A 21224-nucleotide genomic window follows, 5' to 3' on the forward strand; every position below is an offset into this window, starting at 1 on the left:
TAGCACCCAACCGTTACTAGATTTTAAAGACTGTTAATTGTATTTATCACTGTCAGTGGGTAAAAGGACCAAAGGTTGTACCACTGGCCTGAATGCATCTGCTGATGTGTAGCAGATTAATATTCCTGATTCGCTAGAGTTACAAAATATAGTTTTTGAGTCCTGGCTTTGGGGCGGGGGAGACAAATAAACATCTACTGTGAAGGCCAGATAAAATGTGTATGGGGGTGAGGGAATTCTGTGTCTCAGTTGGACAAAAAGCGGCATTGTTATCTTTTTCACCAAGCTGACATTTGTTCTCACCTGAACCAAAACTCGGCTACCTGTCATCTACAGATTGATAGCTTGAAAGAGCTCAATTTGCACCAGCAACAAGGTCCTTCTCTTAGAAGTTGCCCTCCTTTGTACTTGCATGTGTATTAGATGCGGTCTGAGAAGGAAAGATGGCACCTTGCAGACAGTGTTCAGGGATGTAGCTCTTCCTCACAACCTGCAGGACTTGGAATAAATATAGAGGTGAGGGCATGGGAGATTGTAGGTTATTTTCTAGGTCTAGGCAGTTCCTTTGAATGGGAACACTGACACTTCTGTCTTAGTGAGTCACTTAGCTCAACCTCAGGAAGGGTGTCCTCCATGCATGTGTGGCCAGTGGTTTCAGGTAGGGGTGGCAATTGCTATCCCTAGCTTGCTATTCAGTACTCTTGACGCTATCCTTCCTGTGCCCTGTCTGAAGGTGTCATAAAGTCAGCAGCAAGTACAGTAAACAGGTTTACAAGAGCCTTATTTTATTTCTCTAGTTTCACTCCTCCTTTCCTTCAGTAGTAAGAAGCGGCTATTAGAGGGCTAAAGATGGAACAAGGGATCGACCCTTCAATGTTTTTGGCTGTCGAAGAATGCATGATCTCATTGCTGATACCCCTTCATCCATTTGATTTTGTGAATGGACATTAATGTGTGTCAACATTAGTTACACTCTTAAGCACACAATGCAGCACATGAGATTTGACATCCTTGCATGAAATTTACTTTTCAAGATCTGTTGATGTAAGGAAAGAAGATGCTTTGCGCCTTGGTAATTTTATGCAATGTAGCATAACATGAATGTTTTTAAAGAAACCTCATAATGAAGTCTCATATGATTTAGCATGAATGATCTAATCCTGCAGTTCAGTTAAACCTGTGTGTATAAACCATAATTTTATGATGGGCAATAAAAAATAACTATCAAGTGATTACTATGTATGTGCTTACCCATGCCTGACTATACTAGCGTGCATGCTAATCAACTATTAAACGGTGCAAGGATACATGTTTAACTGAAAGTTAGGGCTGTAATCCCATGTGTAGAGTGTCCAAGGCTAGTGTAAATCAACCAATTGACATAATCCACAAGTTAAGAAATGTACTAGTTCAGAGTTCTTCATTACACACTGTTTTCACTAGAGGAGGTTTTCTCTACTTCAATATTTATGTTAATTTGATATTTCGTTTCTGGCATGCACTTCACAAGGCTAAGGCAAACTGTTACGTTTTAGGATGCCTAACATCTGACCGAGTCTTCACTAGCCACTTGTCTCTTTCATCGGTGAGTCTGGCATTTGAACAATTCTTCTCCAGCTCTTTCATGAGAGGCAGGCCAATCAAAGACATTCTACACATCCTCATCTTGTATTCATTCGGATGCTGTATTAGGTACTGAGATCTTGACCACCTACAGAGCCCGCAAAAATGCTGTTGGTTTACTTCAGCTTATGTCAGAAACGTTACTGAGGGAGGGATTGGTAACAGAGTGTGGAGCAGCTCAGCCAAAATCTTTAAGTGATTACACTCAAAGGCTGTGGATCTTTTATGTCTCTACACATGTTTTTGTGGGGCTCTGATAAGCCAAGCGACACTCGTAATAGTTTTAGTCTAGAGTGAGGTGTGACTGAGCAGAAGGTGTAAAACTTTTTGAGACCTCCAAAAGATTCTGCTAATGAACAGCAGGCGCCTGTGGGTTAGTCACAAACCTTTGAACTCGGCGTAGGTATTTTTAATGTTTTGTTTGAAATGAAAATGAAATTTTGTACTTTTATAGCGCACTGCTGCCCCAGCGACGGGGCGTCCTGGCGCTTGTACTCCTACCGCTGTGGAACCCTTCCTGGCTTTCCCTGTGAAATGTCCACTCCTGGGCACCCCCAAGGTGAAGCCAGGCATCCCCAGCTCTGTTGGGGCCGTTGTGGAGATTAAGCAAGCTATTGTCCAGAGTTGCAGAGTGGGACGCATGATGTAGGCACGAGGCAAGAATTGTCAGGTCCGAGGAAATTGAGCCCAAGACCCGCCGAGGCGGGAATTGAACCCTGATCCCGGGCCAGATCTCTGCATCAGGGTCTGCCGCTCTAACCATTGAGCCACACTTCTCCACAGAATGATATGCTGAATGATAAGTTGATTCCTCCTCGAACTATGGTAGGTAAACCCGCTTGACTGAAGAGAGTATGGTGTCTGATAGAAAGGCATATGCCCATAAAGTCTCAACTCTGTTGGCGCAGTTGCGATTTCATGTCTGAAGGGTATAGATGTGACCTCCCTCCCCCGCCCCTTCTTGCTGCTTGAAGTGACTGACGCATTGCCTGCTGGGAAGACCTATACAGTCCCTCTCTGTTCCAAAGGGTTTAGTATTCTATTTTGTTTCTTACTAGGTGTTTGCTGAAAGCAAGGAGGAGATTGCTGTTGTCTTGTTTGGCACTGATGACACAAACAATAACCTTGCTCGTGGAGATCAATATCAGAACATCACCGTGCACCGGCACCTCATGCTGCCAGATTTCGATCTTCTGGAAGAACTTCAAAATGAAATTCAACCTGGATCTGAACAAGCCGACTGTATCTTTTATTGGCTGTGAAAGGGAAAGCCTGCTTGCTGTGGTCATTACATGTATGTGTGTATGTAAGCATTATTTGTGTAGAGCAAACCTAGCCTGAAGCTAGGAGCGCTGTACAGGTTGAAAGGCGAAGATCTAGTCAGCATGTGATTGGAAGGGTAGCAGATTTTTAAGCAAAAAGTGGACTTGTACTCCCTCCATCATGATGTAGTTCTTTTTAAGGAGGTATCTTTTGAGCTCTTTCCTACATTGGAGCAGCGTTGGACTAATCCTTGTTGATATGGGATGTTATTCCAAATCCTGGATGCACAGATGGTGTCCGATGGTGTCCTGGCTGTGGATGTGCCGAGAGCCACTGGAGATGGGGAGCCTGTCAGCCAGATATGCAAGGGTGCCAGTTGTGATGGCTTTGTAGATGATGCAGCTGGTTTTGCAGATTTTGCAGTCCTGCCAAGGTGGAGGTGATGTCACATTTTTGTAGTAAATCTGAATAGTGCCAGCAGAGCAATTCAATGAAAACATCTCCAAAAACGTACATTTTTCCTCAACCCTTCTTTATGTAGTCAGTGCTCTGAGTCTGTCACCTAATGAGACATCACATGTCTCTGCGAAACCTGCGTGTTTTCATATCTCTACATTTTGGCAACTTTTGCTTACTTGGTTGTGAAGGAAATTTGTAAATAAAATCCACATTTTCAGGAAAGCAAAAATTCAGTCTCTTTGGCTCACGAACTCTAACCAAACTTCCTCTCAAGTTTAGTCAGCAATACTAAAAGTGATTCTGGGGCAAGTCTTATATCTATAGTATGGTTTATTGACTATCGCTCTGATTGACATTTTGAAGTTGAAATATTTTTCACATCTGAATATAAAGACAAAGCAGTAAAATATCAAGCAGTGCATAAAAATCCTTCATAATTTATTCACAATTATTTACAATGATATTAAACAAAACTAAAATTTTGTTTGTGGCTTGTTGAAAACTGTTTTGGGACATGCCCAGCATCATTTTGTTATACAAACTCTTTTCTGGATCTCTGAGCAAAAACACTCATTAGCCAACTTTATTTTAGAACATATTGATGCATTGCTGGCTTGGGCGAAAAATGCAGTTCTCTAGATACTTCATGTAGGAAGAATAGAGGGAAGGACTCTGTAATGATGTGATGACTCTGTGATGTCATTTAGAACAATAAGGGAAGAAGTTCTAGAAGAGAAGGTAGAGGATTTTCAAGTAATATCAGTTCAGTTTAGAATAGAGGCTAGAGGCTAATATAACGAGGATGATGAGCTCGAATAAAGATTATATAAATATCTTAGTGAGACTATTCACAATGGCGACGAGCGGAAGAATCACGCAAGAAAGACTTACAAGCTGCTGATCTGCAGGCGAGAAGCCTATGAGAAGCTGGTCGTGCAGAGAAATCCAAAGGTTGCTTTAAAAGCGGTAGAAGAATCGCGAGTGGCTTGTGGTCTCTCATGCTAGCAAAAGCCTATCTGAAGTAGAACAGAGATATCCTCAACCTGAGAAAGAAAGTTTAGCTGCTGTTTGGGCATGCGAACATTTTCATGATTTCATATATGGAAAATCGTTTGTAATCATCACCGACCATCAAGCTCTAATTTCTATTTTTGGGAATCAAAAAACAAAGATGCCACTAAGAATTGAAAGATGGGGAATGAGACTGATGGATTATGATTTTAGAATTATCAATAGACCAGGAAAGGAGTATAACTCGGCAGATTACTTATCGACGCATCCATAGAAGACCGAGATTGAGCAACAATTAGAAGTGGAGGAATATAGATGCTTCATAGTCCTACGTCCGTTTTGAAAAAGACCTCAAACTTCATTGTCTAAACAAATATTGGGGTCCATAACCTCGCCTCTGACCCTTCACTCTCCTTCCCCCCCCCGTTCTGGTTCCCCTCTACTTTCTTCCTGTCTCTCACCTCCCCCTCCCTCTTTTCATATTTCACCAGCTCTACTCTCTCCCTACTCCCCTCCCCGCCATCGCCTATCCTTACCCATCCCCTCCCATAATCTCTCTCCATCTATACTACCACCTCTTCCTCAATTTGTTTTCACCCACATATTCTCATCTAATTATTCACCACCCGCAGACCATTGATCTTACCTCCGTTTCCTGTTACTGTGTTAAATTTGATTGCATATATTCATGTTATTCATGTAGATGGCTCTTCTTTTTGCCCATCTGTTAATCAATTTGTTTTTATTCTCACCTGTCTGAATGTTATGCTATGGAACAACTGTCTTATTCCTGTACTGTCTTTATGCTCATGTTAAGTGCTCTGATACACCCGGGTCTAGCCAGCGCTTTATAAAACCTTTTAAATAAATAAATAGTCAGATCAGCAGTTCCAGAGTTAAAGAGAATGAACTAATTGAAGAAACACAACAAGATGACACTTCGAGAAGTAAAAAAATTATACTTGAAAATAAGTGGAGATTAATAAACAATGGAAGTCGATTTCAGTCAAATATAAAAAAAACATGATATATTGGCATTTAAGAAAATACATTCTGAATTATCTGTGACCTCTTCTTGAACATTACTTGGGGGAAACAAAATAATAATTCCAGAGAATCTACAACGTTGTGTAATTGATTTAGCACATGAGTCATCGAGGCATCTCTCCAGCAAATAATTTTTGAAGAGAGAAATTGTGGTTCTCAAGAGTAGACAAACAAGTAGAAGAGGTAGTTCAGTCTTGTTACATATGTCAATGTACCTCTAAGGAAAGAGAGGTGGAGGAATTGCATATGTCTGAGTTACCGGATGCTGTATGGTCCAATGTAGCAGCAGATTTTTATGAACCATTAGACTCTGGGCAGTACTTACTAGCAATAATAGACAAGTTCACGTTTCGTTTGTGAAATTGACATAGTAAACATCTACGTCAGCAGTACTTCCAATATTATATGAAATATTCTCAACTTGGGGAATTCCTAACATTCTAAAAACTGACAATGGACCACCATTCAATTGAGATGAATTTCAAAAGTTTGAGCTATCTAGGAATAGTACATAGTAGAATAACTCCAATGTGGCCTCTAGCTAATGGAATGGTGGAAAGACTGATGGGTACAATTTTTAAAAAAAAGCTGCGCAAAGAGCAAAACTTTTGCAAATATCGATAACTCAAGCACTATGTCAAGTTTTGAGAGATTACAGAAATACTCCGCATGTATCAACTGGAAAATGTCCTTCGGCTCTAATGTTTGGACAATCAAGACAAGCTCGTTTGCCACATCTTCCAGCAGTTCCACCAAAAGTTCACAAGGAGGTAATGGAAAAGGATAAGGAGGCAAAAGAGAAAATGAAATACTACGTAGAAAAAGGAAGAAAATGTCAAAGTCGGGAATATCAAATTGGTGATCTTGTATTAGTTCGACAACAGCAAGTGAGGAAGTCTTAAAGTAGATTTCATCCTGTGCCATTAGGAGTAACAAAGATTCAAGGAACGGCAGTTACTGCAGGAAATAACAGAAAAATAAAACCTTTTTTAGAAAAATTAGGCCAAGCGTTGAACAAGAAAATGTTCTGTCGAATGGCCAACAAAGCGAATGGATGCACAGAAAATCTGAAATAATTTCGAAAAAAATGGCGAGACTAATTGAACACTGTTTTATTATTATTTATTTCGGTTTTTTTTAGGGGGGAGGGAGGGAATGTAATGATGTGATGACACTGTGATGTCATTTAGAACGATAAGGGGAGAAGTTCTAGAAGAGAAGGTAGAGGATTTTCAAGGAATATCAGTTCAGTTTAGAATAGAGGCTAGGAGCTAATGTAACAAGGATGCTGAGCTCTAATAAAATGGTTTATATATATATATAAATATCTTAGTGAGACAATTCTTCACAGACACTGGGAACATGGACATAGTTTAGAGTTTTATTGGTGTGAACATCCTCTTGGTACCGATGGGTACAGAGTAGTAGAGGAAAGGGGGAGAATAGGAAATCGGTGATAGCATGGGACAATACCGCTCCCAGGGTTCCTAAAGTTTAGTCTTGCTGAGAGTACGGTTGTCCCGATGAGAAGCTTGCGTGACGATTGAGTCTGTCGGCCCTGCAACATAGGAGTAAAAGAACCATTAGACAACATCTATGAATGGTCTATTGTGATATATGTACAAGACGATCTTAACAGGAGTAGGATTACGGACCAAGGTAACTACTGTTTTATCCTTGCACTTGTCAGATCCATCCTAGACCCAGACCCCTGATTACCTTCTTAACAAAGGAGTAATTTAATATGTTCACACTGGCTTAGGTTCTTTCTTCTCTGGACCCTGGAGACTGAATAGGGTCCTGGACTTATAGAACCTTTATTCTCATATATCTGTCCTCCAGTTCCAGAGACACTACCTGTGATCTACGGTGTGGTCACAATACTTCCAATTGCCGCTCTACTCTTCGGCCTCACATCCGCCCCTTGCGTGTTCATGACAGTAATGGAGGTGGTCGCAGCTCGCCTTCAAATGTTGGGATTACACTTATTTCTGTACCTTGATGCTTTTCTGCTCGAGGTGTGTTCACAGACCACATTTGGACAACGGCTGCCCTCTTGACATCCCTGGGGTTTTCTATAAACGAGCCAAAGTCCCACCTAGGGCCCATGCTGCAGATTGCCTTTATAGCAAACTATCTTTGGTACAGTGGGATTGAAAGACTTCCCAGTGTCAAAGAGTGTCCTGGACATTCAGGTATGATCCTGATGTTTGGAGCTCAATCCTTGGTCTCAGTGAGGATGGTTGTGAGGCTACTAGCCTTGTGCATCCTCCCTGACCCGTGAGCCACACGGCAACTGTGGCCCTAAATTGTGTAGTTTCAGTCTCCTTGAGGGCTGAGGAAGAAGATGCAGAATCTTGTGCAACATGCTGATTATTCCAAAACAAGAGGCATTCCATGGTCAAGGTTTTTCCAGACATATCCCCAGGATTTTTATGTCTGGTTTAGGAGAGGGTTGAGGACCAAGGTAGACCGGCAAGTCTAGGGCTCTTTGAGGCTGGGAATTACTCCCAAGGATCATAAGCTCTAACTTGGCTCCATTCAACTTAATGCAAGACTTTTTCATCCTGCTGGCCACCTGTTCTAGTCATGGTCCTAAAGTGGTCAGTGAATGGTCCACGTGTGGGGCAAGAGATGAGACTAGCTGGGTATCATCCGCATAGGAGACAATGGAGATCCCAAATGGAGTTATGATATCCGCCAAGGGATGCAAGTAAGCGTTGAACAATGTAGGGCTAGGAGAAGACCCTTGCGGCACTCCACAGATGACTGGTAAAGTTGAAGAGGAACAAGTCTTATTGAAAACCTGATAGGGATCTATCCTTCAGGAAGGAGCCCATCAAATCCAGAGCTTTTCATCCCTTACGAATCCTCTCTAAAGGAGTGGGATGGTCCACGGTGTCGAAAGCGCCGCAGAGGTCCGAAAGAATAATCGCTACTGAAGCCCCTTGATCAAGCCTCTTTTTCGCATCCTCCACCACCGCGAGCAAAACGGTTCCGGTGCTGTGCTTAGTTGAAAGCCAGTTTGAATGAGGTGAAGGAAAGAATTGACTTCAAGGAATTCAGAGAGATGCTTGTTAACGTATTTTTCAACCACCTTACTTATGCCAGGAAGCAAGGAGATGGGGAGAAAATTCCCTGGACATGTAGGGTCCAGGTTAGTCTTTTTTTTAAATGGCTTTCACCATGGTGTGCTTCCATGGTTGGGGCACCAGAGCCTTTTTCAAGTAGAGGTTGACAATTTCGAACAAGATTGGGATAGGAGTCTCCGCTTCAAGAACAAGAATCCTCAGAGGTGGAGGGCCAAGAGGGGATCCATAATTAATTTTGCTAAAGAGTTCAGCAAAAGTATCCAAGAAGAGGCAGGAATTCCAACAGGTTAAATGGGTTAATTACTTGATGAGACTTGGGCACGTGGAACTATGACATCCCTTCCCCCTTTGAATGAGAGGTAGGTATCCGATATTTTAGTATTAAAATAGGAGGCCAGAGCATTATATTTATTATTGGAGGTTTGGAAGGGTGGCCCAATGGGGTTAGCTTTCAGCAGAGCTTTAGTGATTTTGAACTTCTCCGCAGGGGAGTTAGCAGCTTCTTGAATTCTATCCTCCGAGTAATCGGCTTGTGCAGATCTAATTTCTGAGTGATCGAGCCTAACTGTCTCCCCATATTTCATACACCTGTTTTTCCAACCTACCTGTGTCTCCCCCATGCAATGCATGGGCTATACATTATTGTGGTTTATAAATTAGAAAGCAGTTTTCAGTTTAATCCTTTATCTCTCGCCTATCGGCCTTTCCTGCACATCCTTTCAAAAGTGGAGTCATTGCACTGGGTGTCCAAAGTTTCAACTTTGGTCCTCCAAGCTGGATGAAACTTAACACGGTCTACAAAGTTTTCCAGAATTCTCAACTTCACTTCCGAGAGAGAGATATGTTTGATGCAAAATGAAAATGTTTGGTGACAGAATTGTCTCACAATAATGTCCATATGAGAATTCTTAGGTTAAAATTATATTTTGTTGAGTATTCTTTAACAGACGTAATTTCGATGGAAGTTTCCTCTAGCTATTTTTTTGTTTTTCTTATCATGCGAACTTTGTGAGGTTCATGAAGATTGAGACGAATAAAAGAAACCTAAGAACATTAGTGAGGAAAACCTTTGACACTCCCTTTGCCCTGAATCATTGGAGCTCTCAAACCATCCCTCCTCCCAGTTTGTGCAGCATTTACACCTCTGTATAACTAAGATGTTCCGAAAAGTGTTGGTAATTCCTTTTTGCAAATGTCTCAATCATCAGTAAGTTCAGACTGATTGTGAGTGTTCAAAGAGGAGTGTAACGACGGCTGAAATATATGAATGCTTACATGGCTTGATGGGCTGAGGGATACATGTTCCATGCAGCCCTGAAGGAGAGCCACGCAGTATTGGTGCAGTCACACAGCCATTAATGATGGCATTCCATACTGTGCCATACGGCCAATTATTGGAATATATCACAAATTGCAGTGTAAACCCTTCAGTATTTTGTCCATAAAACAGGAACATTTGGCTGTACAGTGCATTGTCTAGTAACCATTTTTAAAAACCTTTTTTGGTGCAAAACATTCTAAATTCTTTGAGAGGGTCGAGACTCTCCATGCTTGGTGGGTTGGTGCACTGGTATTGGAGCATTTTCCAGTGCTACTTTTCACTGGTGATCCTTTTCCCTAGTGATCCAGCATTACATTGAGGCATGTTTTACCCGTATACAGCATTTTCATTGTACCATGCTTTGATGTTGCTGCATCTTTGGGAAGCAGCCTGCTCCCATCTGGGCTGTGATGGGAGCAGGCTGCTTCCCAAAGATGCAGGAGTAGAAGCAGCCTGGGCTGTGATGGGAGCAGGCTGCTTCCCAAAGATGCAGGAGTAGAACCGGCCTGGGCTGTGATGGGAGCAGGCTGCTTCCCAAAGATGCAGGAGTAGAAGCAGCCTGGGCTGTGATGGGAGCAGGCTGCTTCCCAAAGATACAGGAGTAGAACCGGCCTGGGCTGTGATGGGAGCAGGCTGCTTCCCAAAGATGCAGGAGTAGAAGCAGCCTGGGCTGTGATGGGAGCAGGCTGCTTCCCAAAGATGCAGGAGTAGAACCGGCCTGGGCTGTGATGGGAGCAGGCTGCTTCCCAAAGATGCAGGAGTAGAACCGGCCTGGGCTGTGATGGGAGCAGGCTGCTTCCCAAAGATGCAGGAGTAGAACCGGCCTGGGCTGTGATGGGAGCAGGCTGCTTCCCAAAGGTGCAGGAGCAGAACCAGCCTGGGCTGTGATGGGAGCAGGCTGCATCTCAAAGATGCAGGAGCAGAATCAGCCTGGGCTGTGATGGGAGCAGGCTGCTTCCCAAAGATGCAGGAGTAGAACCGGCCTGGGCTGTGATGGGAGCAGGCTGCTTCCCAAAGATGCAGGAGTAGAAGCAGCCTGGGCTGTGATGGGAGCAGGCTGCTTCCCAAAGATGCAGGAGTAGAACCGGCCTGGGCTGTGATGGGAGCAGGCTGCTTCCCAAAGATGCAGGAGTAGAACCGGCCTGGGCTGTGATGGGAGCAGGCTGCTTCCCAAAGATGCAGGAGTAGAACCGGCCTGGGCTGTGATGGGAGCAGGCTGCTTCCCAAAGATGCAGGAGTAGAACCGGCCTGGGCTGTGATGGGAGCAGGCTGCTTCCCAAAGATGCAGGAGTAGAACCGGCCTGGGCTGTGATGGGAGCAGGCTGCTTCCCAAAGGTGCAGGAGCAGAACCAGCCTGGGCTGTGATGGGAGCAGGCTGCATCTCAAAGATGCAGGAGCAGAATCAGCCTGGGCTGTTATGGGAGCAGGCTGCTTCCCAAAAGTGCAGGAGCAGAACCAGCCTGGGCTGTGATGACGTCAGCTGAGGCTGGGCTTCTGCCATCACTCCCTCCACAGGGCTTCGTTGAACATCTGACACCTTAGACTGCCCTGTTGAGCAATACTGAGCTGAGGTGATTGGGTACCGCACTGGGGGCTGCAGCACAGGTCCGGATGGAAGGCAGTGGGATGTGGGGCGATATTTTGAAATTCAGGTGTTTAGTGTTGAGAAATCTTGGCTTTCTCGGCCTGAGGGATTTGTGCTGAAGATCTCCTTCCGGGTTACAGGTATTCAGAGTTATTCAGAGATGTTCAGAGTTGCAAAAATGGATAGCCGGGTGCAAAACAACACACATTCAGTTTTTTCCACAGCCCTTACCTTCGATAAGGCTGCCTGAATTGAGTTTAAAAACCTAGATGGAGAGAGTGACTTACAAAGGCGGCTGCATTGCAGGAGGCCTTCTCTGCTCCCCTCTCCCTTTCTGAAATCTCAATTAAGCTCGTCTGGCTCAAATCCTCCTTAATGATTCCTTGCCAAGAACATGTTGGATGGTGACGCGTTCTTCAAATAATAAATAGCTGTTTCTTTGTACAGTGAAAGTAAAATGTTACACACCTCATCAGAAAGGCCTTAACTCGCCCAGTCTTGGATGCCCTGGTCGTCTGCATGGACTTGCTGCAAAATGAAACCCTGTAAGTATTGCACTTTGAGTGCACCTTTGAGTTCTGATGTGCTTCCATGCCTTTCATTCTCTTGTTACGTTTCTAAGGTGTTTTCTCCGAAGTGCACCATATACATTTTACAGTTATGAATGCCAGCGGATAGTGACTGCACAGCATGAAATGAACGTGGTGGAAAGCAAATGCCCTTTAAAGCAGGAATTAAAAGCACATCAGGTGGGGGTAGAAAGGGGAAGAGAGTCCCCTGGTTTTGATGTCAGTAGAGCAAAGGTTAGAAACAAATACAAGTGGAAAATGAACAAGGAGTTGAATATGGATATTAACTCACCACACGGTAAATAGTTTAAAACATCTCTATGTATTAATGACCTAGAGGGCCATTGCTGAATGCTCCTTCCCGCACTTGACCCTTTGCGGACACCGTTCAACTGCTGCTTCCTTCCACCGACATTCTCTGGCCACATTTTGCGTTCCATCATTACTGAATGTCATGAACCCAAATACTGCATTACCCCTTACAAATGAACACAACGGGTGCACTGTCAACATTACACCGCTTTACAATAGTACAAAAACAGAAACCCTCCCCAACAACCACGTTGCAAACCAATTTACAAAAAAAAATAAACTAACACAAACTGAGCAAAATATAAACCTTTTTCTGAACAATATCAGAACATGCCCCCAATAGAATAATTAACATAACTAATGACATAAAAATAAATAAATCACCTCCTCCTTTGAATCTCAAGGGTACCCGTTACACCCTTGCGCTTCTGCGAGGATGAGTTTCACCCTCCTGACACTCACTGTTTTCCTCCTTGTTCTCTGCATCACCAGACTCCTCAGAATGCTTCACCACTCTTTCAGCATTTTACCAACTCTTACCCTTAATTCTCACAGCATTACCGCACACCTTGTCAATCACCATGGATTTACATAACTTTTGTTCACCTTTCTTCACAAACACAGTTTTTTTTTTTAATCTGCACCACAGCCCCAGAATTAAACTTGCATGGCTTAACTCTTTTCCTCATGTCAAAATAATTTTTTTGTTTCGCCTGCGCTTGGATAACGTTTCTTTTGACCTTACCATCTACCTCCTCAAAAATCACACCCAGCTTTACCCACCTTTCCTTCCAACCCCGACACACCTTTGTGGCAGGTTTGCGGCCTTTGGCAATGAATGCGGGCTAGTAGGGTAAAACCATAACATAGCCTATACAGCGTTGCTCACGGCGCATTTGTTGGACAACGTCCACTGCACACACTGAACAACCACCCAATTCATCCTTTCAACAATTTCCTTGTTTTGTGGGTGATACAAAGACCTCTTAAAACTTTGACATCACCAGACTTGAGACATTTCTGCACCTCATCACTCTCAAACTGCACCACATTTTCCAAAAACCGAGATTGGGGTTAGCTTTCACATAGAAACGCATCCTTTAGCAATTCCACTACACTTGTGCCACTGGGTTCCAATACAAATCTGATTTCTGGTCATTGAGTCGAAATCAACCAGTTACCACGCAAATCTTGAATGACTAGGCAAAGAATTAAATGGCCCAACTAAATCAATGGCAAGATGGGTACTCAAGAAGAACTAAAGGCGGGCAATCGACCTTCAGACTCTCGTCTGCATTCGCACAGACAGCACACTGACTGATGACCTCTTGGTCCATGGAAGGCAACCAGAAAGTTTGACTTAGTCGGTGCTTTGTAAATGTGCACCCCAAAAGCTCTGAATTGGGCAGGATTAATCAATTTACATCTTAAATCAACTGGGGGAACCAGCTTGTCTCCCCGAACCAACATTACCTTCCAAAATGGCTGGCAGCCATATTGACTCTTCTCGCTGGGCCAACCCATCACAACAAAATTTAAAACCTTTTTCATCACCACATCATCATTTGCTTCCTTTCTCCACTCTTCCTCCGTCACTGCACACATCTCTTCGAGATCAATAGATGCAATCAAACAACTTTTCATTGCCATCATCTTCCCCTCCCTGCACTCACCATCCTGAACTTAACCTTCACCAGCTGGAAATCTAAGCAAATAATCTGCTCTCACAATGTTCACACTGCATGACTATGAAAAACATGAAAGTGATACTGCATCCACTTGGTGGAGAACCTCGCAATTCTTGGTGTGTGGTCTTTTGTCTCCACTCAAAATGGCTAACAACGGTTTATGATCAGTCCTGATACAAAACTTTGGACTCTGAACATACGGATGAAATGTTTGGATGGCCCACCTTTTCAATCGTGGAATAATGACATTCATTATCTCAAAGTACTCTAGAGGCATATCCCACCATAAATTCACATTCACCACTGTGATGAGTGACGACTGTCCCCACTCCCAACATTGCTGGCATCAACTGCGATACAACACTTCAAACTTGGTTCATAAGATCTCAATGCTTTTGACCCCACCAGTTGTTTCTTGATCCACTTAAAACTCTTTCCATATTCGTCACCCCACCGAAAGATAGAATCCTGCTTTAGTAATGGTTTGACATGAGCAGCATAATCGGGAACAAACTTACTGTAGAATTCGCATAACCCCAAAAACCACTTTAAACCCAACTTATCTATAGGAGGAACAGCATTGAAAATAACATCAACTAGACTAGGTCTGGGTTCTATGCCCTCTGCGAACACAACATGACTCAGATATTCCACCCAAGTCTTTCCAAAGTCACCCTTTTTTCTTCCGCCACCCTTTTCTCATCCATGATAGATAGAACCGACACTAAAATCTGATCGTGTTCTTCTTTAGAAGAGTCAAGACATCATCCTGGAAAACAGCAACACTCACTAGATCTTTGAAAAAAGTTAGCATTATCCACTGGAATACGGATGCAGCAGATGCCAGGCTAAAAGGTATCCTACAATATTGAAACGTACTCAAAGGGGAAATAAAAGCTGTAAAATGCCTTAACTCGGGCTCCAACACAACCTGTTGGTAGGCTGTAGTGAAGTCCAATTTCGAAAAACATTTCCGATCAAATTCAACAACTCTGAAATTTAGGGGAAGAGTATGTGAATCAACCCGGATAGCCACGCAGTCCTCAATTTTCCATTGCGCTTCTGTGCAACCACCAATGAAGATAACCACAAGTCTGCTCGATGCTCTGTCAAATAACATTGCCAACTCATTTTCAAAGTCTTTTCTAACACAAAATGGAACATTACGCAACTTATGCATAACCAGGACTGCCCCCTCCTAAACTCTTATTTTGTGGTGAAAGGCTTTCATCTTTCTGAAGGTGTTAGAAAAAACCCATGGAAATTTAATATATACTTCATCACTAGCCATGTCCAACACTACTGAAACTTGATCCTTCGCTCCTGGCCTCAAAACTTATGGAACAAACCCTGTTGGAACCATCCCAAAATGCAAAGTCCTTTCACTGCCACACACATTTTACCAAAATTGTTCCTTCCTTTGAAGATCAAGATGTATAAAGAAAAAAGCAGACCACTCAATTCTCCTCCCTTCATAAGAGACAGGAGCACAATCAGGTGGTTCTAACTCTCTCCCTGGCCATGTCTCAATAAACAACTCTTGTGTGATTATGGTGAGTCTTGCACCCGAATCGACCTATACCTGCACAACTTTGTCCCCCACCTGAACATCAATGTATGGGTCTGCACATTCACTAGGATCTCCAGTTGTGACATCGCCTACTTTAACCACACGAACCATGACTTGCAAATCTTCTTGGACCTTCAACAATCCTGAATCACCACCATCAGAAGCATCAGTAATCACATTGTTCGTTGATCTCCTTTACCTTGGCACACCCTAGTGATATGCCCCACCTTGTTGCAATTTTGATATTGCTGAGCAGCCATTTTTTTAAACACAAATAAAGCCCTCCTTTGACCCTTTTTGGTCCTTAATTGTGTTGTCATCAACATTACATTACATATACCTATTCATGTGTGTCTTCCAACTCTTTGACAGACATCCGAGCAACTTCAACGTCCTACGCTGTACTTGTAGTCTCTTCCAATGTAGGATTCCCCATGGACAGCAGTTTTAGTTTGATCTGTTTGTTGAAACCTAGACAAACCAATTGGTCCCGTACCAATTGGTCCATAAAATTACTAAACTGACATTCCGAATTGAGATGTCTCAGAGTAGAAATGTACAAGTCAACATTCTCACCATTTAATTGTTATCTCTTAAAGAGTTTGTTAAGCGGCACTACAAGCCTAGGCTACTCATCAAACCTTAAACTGCACTTCTTGACAACTTCCTCGTAATCATCTAGATGCTTACCCTCCTCTAATACTATTTCAGGCAATTGCTTATATATGGATCTCCCTTCAAACCCTAAGAAGTGTAGTAGAAGAAGTTTTTTTTCTTTCAGGTCTAAAACTCGTTGCCCCAATGCCCCCAAGTACATTTCGAATGCATTGAACTACTTTCTCCAACTTATGAGTGGTTCTCGGGATGTCTCAAGGAATGGTGGAGGTACAGTCACCGACTGCATCCTGCTATACTTCTCGTGGAAAACGGGGCGTCACTTCCCACCAACAAATGAGCAAGAATGTTTCAGCGTTTGTCTCCTCTCCCATGTGAATTATTGGTGATTAACGAAGCCTGTTCTCAGTGGCATCATCACGTGGAAGGAGCAGTGCATCTGGTACTTGTTTAGACTGATTATAAGAATTTGGGGATTTTAAAATTGACAAAATGCATCAACTCTAGACATGCCAGCTGAATATATTTTTTAAAGCAGTATTTGTATTTTGACAAAAAGAAATCTGAAAAGACTGTAACAGAGGCTCTTAGCAATTTGTCGCTCAACAAATGAACATCTCAGCTTTGGAAAGGTTCTTGGGCTTTATTTAAGACTGAAATGAGAACCAGGAAATCTGAGAACTGGATACAAGACGATCCCCAAAGAAGCACTATTCTAAATAACATTTTTGTTAACAAGGGCAAACTGTTCCTGCCCACACAAGTTCTTCAAGGGAAAAACTTGTATTGTGCCATGTTCCCTAAGTGATGGACATTTTGGTGAAAGATAAACTCTTGACTTGCTACAGAGAAATTGTTGATGGCCTTCTTTAAAGAAAGATGGAAATCATACCTGAAACAATGCTACCTTTGTGCCCCATATAAGAAGGTTTTCTTGAAGCCATCAGGATTGTTGATTCTGTTCTCCAGACAAACTGTGGAAGATGTTGTTCATGGACTTTATTACTAACTTGCCCCATCTAAGAAATGCTCTACAATGTTGGTTGTACTGGACTTTTTACCTACATACACTAATTTCTTTATACAAGATACCCACTGCTCTTCAGTTATTTATGGTCTTTGTGAAAAATTCTCAATTCAGTTCAGAAATCCAGAATACATTATTGAAACATTGGGGGACAGTACATTTCAAATAAACCAGTCACTACCTGCATGCAGGTGGTTGGAGACAGAGAGTCAATGAATCCTAGAACAGCATTTGCAATTTTACATTGTAAATCACCAAGAGCAATGAGTCCTATGGTTGCCGTCACCGGAACTGGCATATAAGACCTTTCTGCGTTCATCTCTCGGTCATTCACCATTTTACTGTTGCTTTTTTTTTTTTTTCCCCCGGGCTCCATCCACAGTTGCTTCCAGACATCTTTCCACCATTCTTTGTGTCCTCTTCCTACAACAGACTATAAATGTTTTTCAGATTTCCCAAATAGAAAAAGAAGAATTTAGTTTAGCTTTCCACACGTTTTCTGTCATTACCAGTCTTTCATTCCAGGTTCATACCATCCTCCTTAGGTCCATGTCCCACAGATAGACTGGTTAGGCAGGAAGCAGTAGTTGTAGCACTTCTCAAAGAGTGCCATGTGCTTCCTGTCTTAGACACATCTAGAGTGAAACCAGTGTCTTTCAAACCCGCAGTTCCTCCTCTACCCGATAAGAGATGAGCCTTCAGAGTTTGAAGTGGAAGCCTAAGTAGACTCTAGAAGAGTGAGAGAATAATTGCAGAATTTGCTGGCATGGACAAAATATTGGACTGCAGAATGGTCTTGGGAACTGGCTTTATGTACACCCTCTCCCAGATGGGTGGCCTGTTTTTAGAAAATGTTTCTGGAAAAGCTAGAACTGCAGGCGGTGGAGGTTTTAGGGAGCGCCTGAGGAGGTCGTACAATCGGCAGGAGATGGTGAGTTTGAGACCTGTAATCAGTAGATCATAATGGCATTCTCATGCAAGTCTGTGGCAGTCCGACCTTTGGATGTACAGAGACCCTAAGGTTAAGGAGCAAGACTTCAAAGTCGAGACATGCAGCAGAACCAGCTAGGCAAATGGATGCTGCCTGGCAACGTTCTGCATTGCATTGGCTCTCCGCCTGCTGCAGAGTTCATTCACTGTCTCGTCCCAAACATTTGTTCTTTTCCTCCTGTTAGGTTTCCTTGGTACTCTTGACCTGTCGTGTAGTTCCTCTCAATCTATATAGGATCTGCACGTTTAGACAACATAGACTGTGGTATTGGTGTCCAGACGGCCTCACCAGGTATGTTCTCTTTTATCAGTGCCACTGTAAACTCCTCTTACCAAGGAGAGAATAGTTCCTGGCAACTATGAAAAATGACAACTCTGTCCCATCAGGGATCGTGGAAACAGTACAGTTCTTTTCGCTCAGTCACTTGTGCTCTTTTGTCCCTGAGATATACACAGAATAGATGGTGGGGACGTTTGTCAATAAGCATTTATTGAACCCTTGTCATTCTAGTGTAAAATAGGTGTGCTGAAACTACCATAAGACAAACAGATATAAATGATTATAAGCACCAACAGAGTAAAAGGATGGTAGATTTCTACCATAGTGCTAAAACAATGAATATAGACAGTTTTATAAATACATGACAATAATAATGCTTACTCCTACGATGAAACCCTAACTAGATGTACCTAGCATGTATGTAGGTGTAGAGCCAAGAATCCCCCTAGGATGAGGACATCCCCATTACCTGGTGTGAGATAATGAAGGACCCCATCTTGGTCTGGATATGGACACCCAGTGAGGGATGTCCGACCACTGTGTGCTGGAGTGTCTGCGTGCAGGAACCTCAGCGTCTCGCGTCAGTGTGTCAGCAAGGAAGTCTTTCTCCTCTGCCTGCCCCAGCAAAGACATGGTGTATATATACCCAAAAGGTACGCTCGGGGGTTCTACCTTGCTGTATCATGTTGGCCGAGGATGACTAAATGGATGACCATTATACATAGTTATTATGCAGAAAATGTTAATCCTGCTGTGATTCTGAGAATCCTCTTGCATAATAAATGAGGCCAGTTTTCTGGGAAAAACACACTACATTTATGCAGCACCTTAACTAGGTAAAAGGTCAATACCAAAAAATGTATGTTGTACAATGGCAAAGAAAATGTAGGTTAAAGGTTAGGTGACTACCCAGGCCTATATTGGGGTATACTACAAAACATAACAGACCTTTGCCTATTAACCTGGCTTTTATTCTTAGACTTGGCTTGGCTTTGTTACATTCATGTTTTCTCTTTGCCCTTTACCATTTCCTTTACACAGATCAGCTGATTTGATGACCAAGGTTATTTAAACCAAAAGTACAGCAACTGATCTTCAAAGGCAGTACCTAGGGAGCCAACCTTTGGCACTGCTGTAGGCGGTGTAGTGTCTGGAATTTCAGGTTGCTTAGTCTGATGGTGTCTGGTTCCTTTCCACAGGGGGAAGAAATACGATAAACTTCACATTGCTGTGTTTACTGACCTGAGCAGCCCATTCAGCATGGACCAGGTGGACATCATCATCGCACACATGAAGAGGGCTGGGATCTCACTGCAGTTCTTGTAAGTAAATGTTTAAATGTTATTATGTGAGGGGCTTTATTAGTTGCTTGTGTCTGGGTGGTAAGTGCTGTGTTTGATGATGACAGGCATTATGGTATCAAAGTACATTATATATCAGAGGCCATGTGACACAGGGAGCAGAACACGGTAAGCTTGTTGTAGTGCTCATTGAGCATGATCGAACTGAAGTCTTCTGATGGATCTTACAAAGGCAAGTTCTAGACACTACCTTGCACCTCATTGATCAGACCTTGTCCAAAAAGAATGTCTAGAGCTCCTTAGATTACATTTCCAGTGTGACATTAGCATATTCAGACATTTAGCAAAAGAACAACACCGTGTGTGGCAAATGGTGTGAAATAGTGCTTAAGTGCTGATTGTATACTCTCCGGGAAAACAAGCGTGGGATTTGATAAAGGTGTTTGAGTACCTGAAGGCTATAATCAGTGTATAGTTTAAGAGTTCTAGGCATGCGACTGTGCAGGGCAAAGAGTCAGCAATATGGCCAAACCTGTAGGCATGACTCTAAAACACATAAAGACCAATTGGTAGCTCACTAGCCTGTACAGGCCATAATACAAGATCAAATAATCAGTTTAAGAATAGTGAGATGCCTACAAGTTACACATTTAACCTCTATGCTTTCTCAAGAAAGCTGTCGGAACAATGCCCGTATGTGCGTGCTCGTTCCATGGTTGGACACTCATGTGAGATTGACATACTTTTATTAACTGATACACCTGACATCTTACGAATCAGAGGCATAGCTTACAGAGACCTCATTGCTGTTTGTTTTAGAGGCAGGTTTCTTACAGTATACCACCTATGAAAACAAAATAGACAAGAAGGCAAAAAAAAAGGAAGAGATGCCACAATGATTTTGAAACAAGGTTTTAGGATTTCTGGTGAATTCCTCCCTAATTTCGGGGATATAGACTGCTTACTTGACCATGTCATCCTTCCACAGATAATTACATTCTCTTCCTGACTTCTCACCTCCTCCTTTCCTCTAATACCTTGAATGATGTCCTATTGACTTTGCAGTATTATTTGTCCTTAATGACTTGTATTACTACATTACTTAAGATTAGAGACTTTAAGTATTGGGCCAAAAATGTTGATGCCGTCCAATTTAAGTAATTCAGAACTGCTGATGTAATTTAAAAAAGTACGCATAACAAGGAACATATCCTGGATCATGTGTGGACCTATAACTTTCATATTGCTAACTTAAAGAGCGAACCAAACTTATAAACGGAGTATTACACCATCAGGTTCACCATGCCTGTTAAAAAAGCTAGAAATCACTTTAAAAGGGTTTTCCCTGATGCACAAGCAGAACAATCTGGACATTTACTCTTTTTCAAACAGATTTAAATTATAATCTGCCTCCCGTAATATTTAATGTTGAAGAACAATGTACAGTTTGAAAACCGTGGATTACTCAAAC

The 21224-nt window shown here is 42.6% G+C and overlaps 1 protein-coding gene across 2 annotated transcripts in view; it reads left to right on the forward strand.

Annotated features, from left to right (window-relative positions):
* Window positions 1-21224, forward strand: part of XRCC5 (X-ray repair cross complementing 5) — a 519003-nt gene that overhangs the window by 28130 nt on the left and 469649 nt on the right. For both annotated transcript variants that reach the window (XM_085649958.1, XM_085649959.1), the window contains exons 3-5: window positions 2682-2865; window positions 11898-11946; window positions 19652-19774. In XM_085649958.1, coding sequence (XP_085506084.1) covers window positions 2682-2865; window positions 11898-11946; window positions 19652-19774 — 356 coding nt within the window. The remainder of the gene's footprint in view (window positions 1-2681; window positions 2866-11897; window positions 11947-19651; window positions 19775-21224) is intronic.

This window comes from Triturus cristatus, chromosome 3_2 (genome assembly GCF_964204655.1).
Source record: "Triturus cristatus chromosome 3_2, aTriCri1.1, whole genome shotgun sequence".
Classification (NCBI taxonomy): Eukaryota; Metazoa; Chordata; class Amphibia; order Caudata; family Salamandridae; genus Triturus; species Triturus cristatus.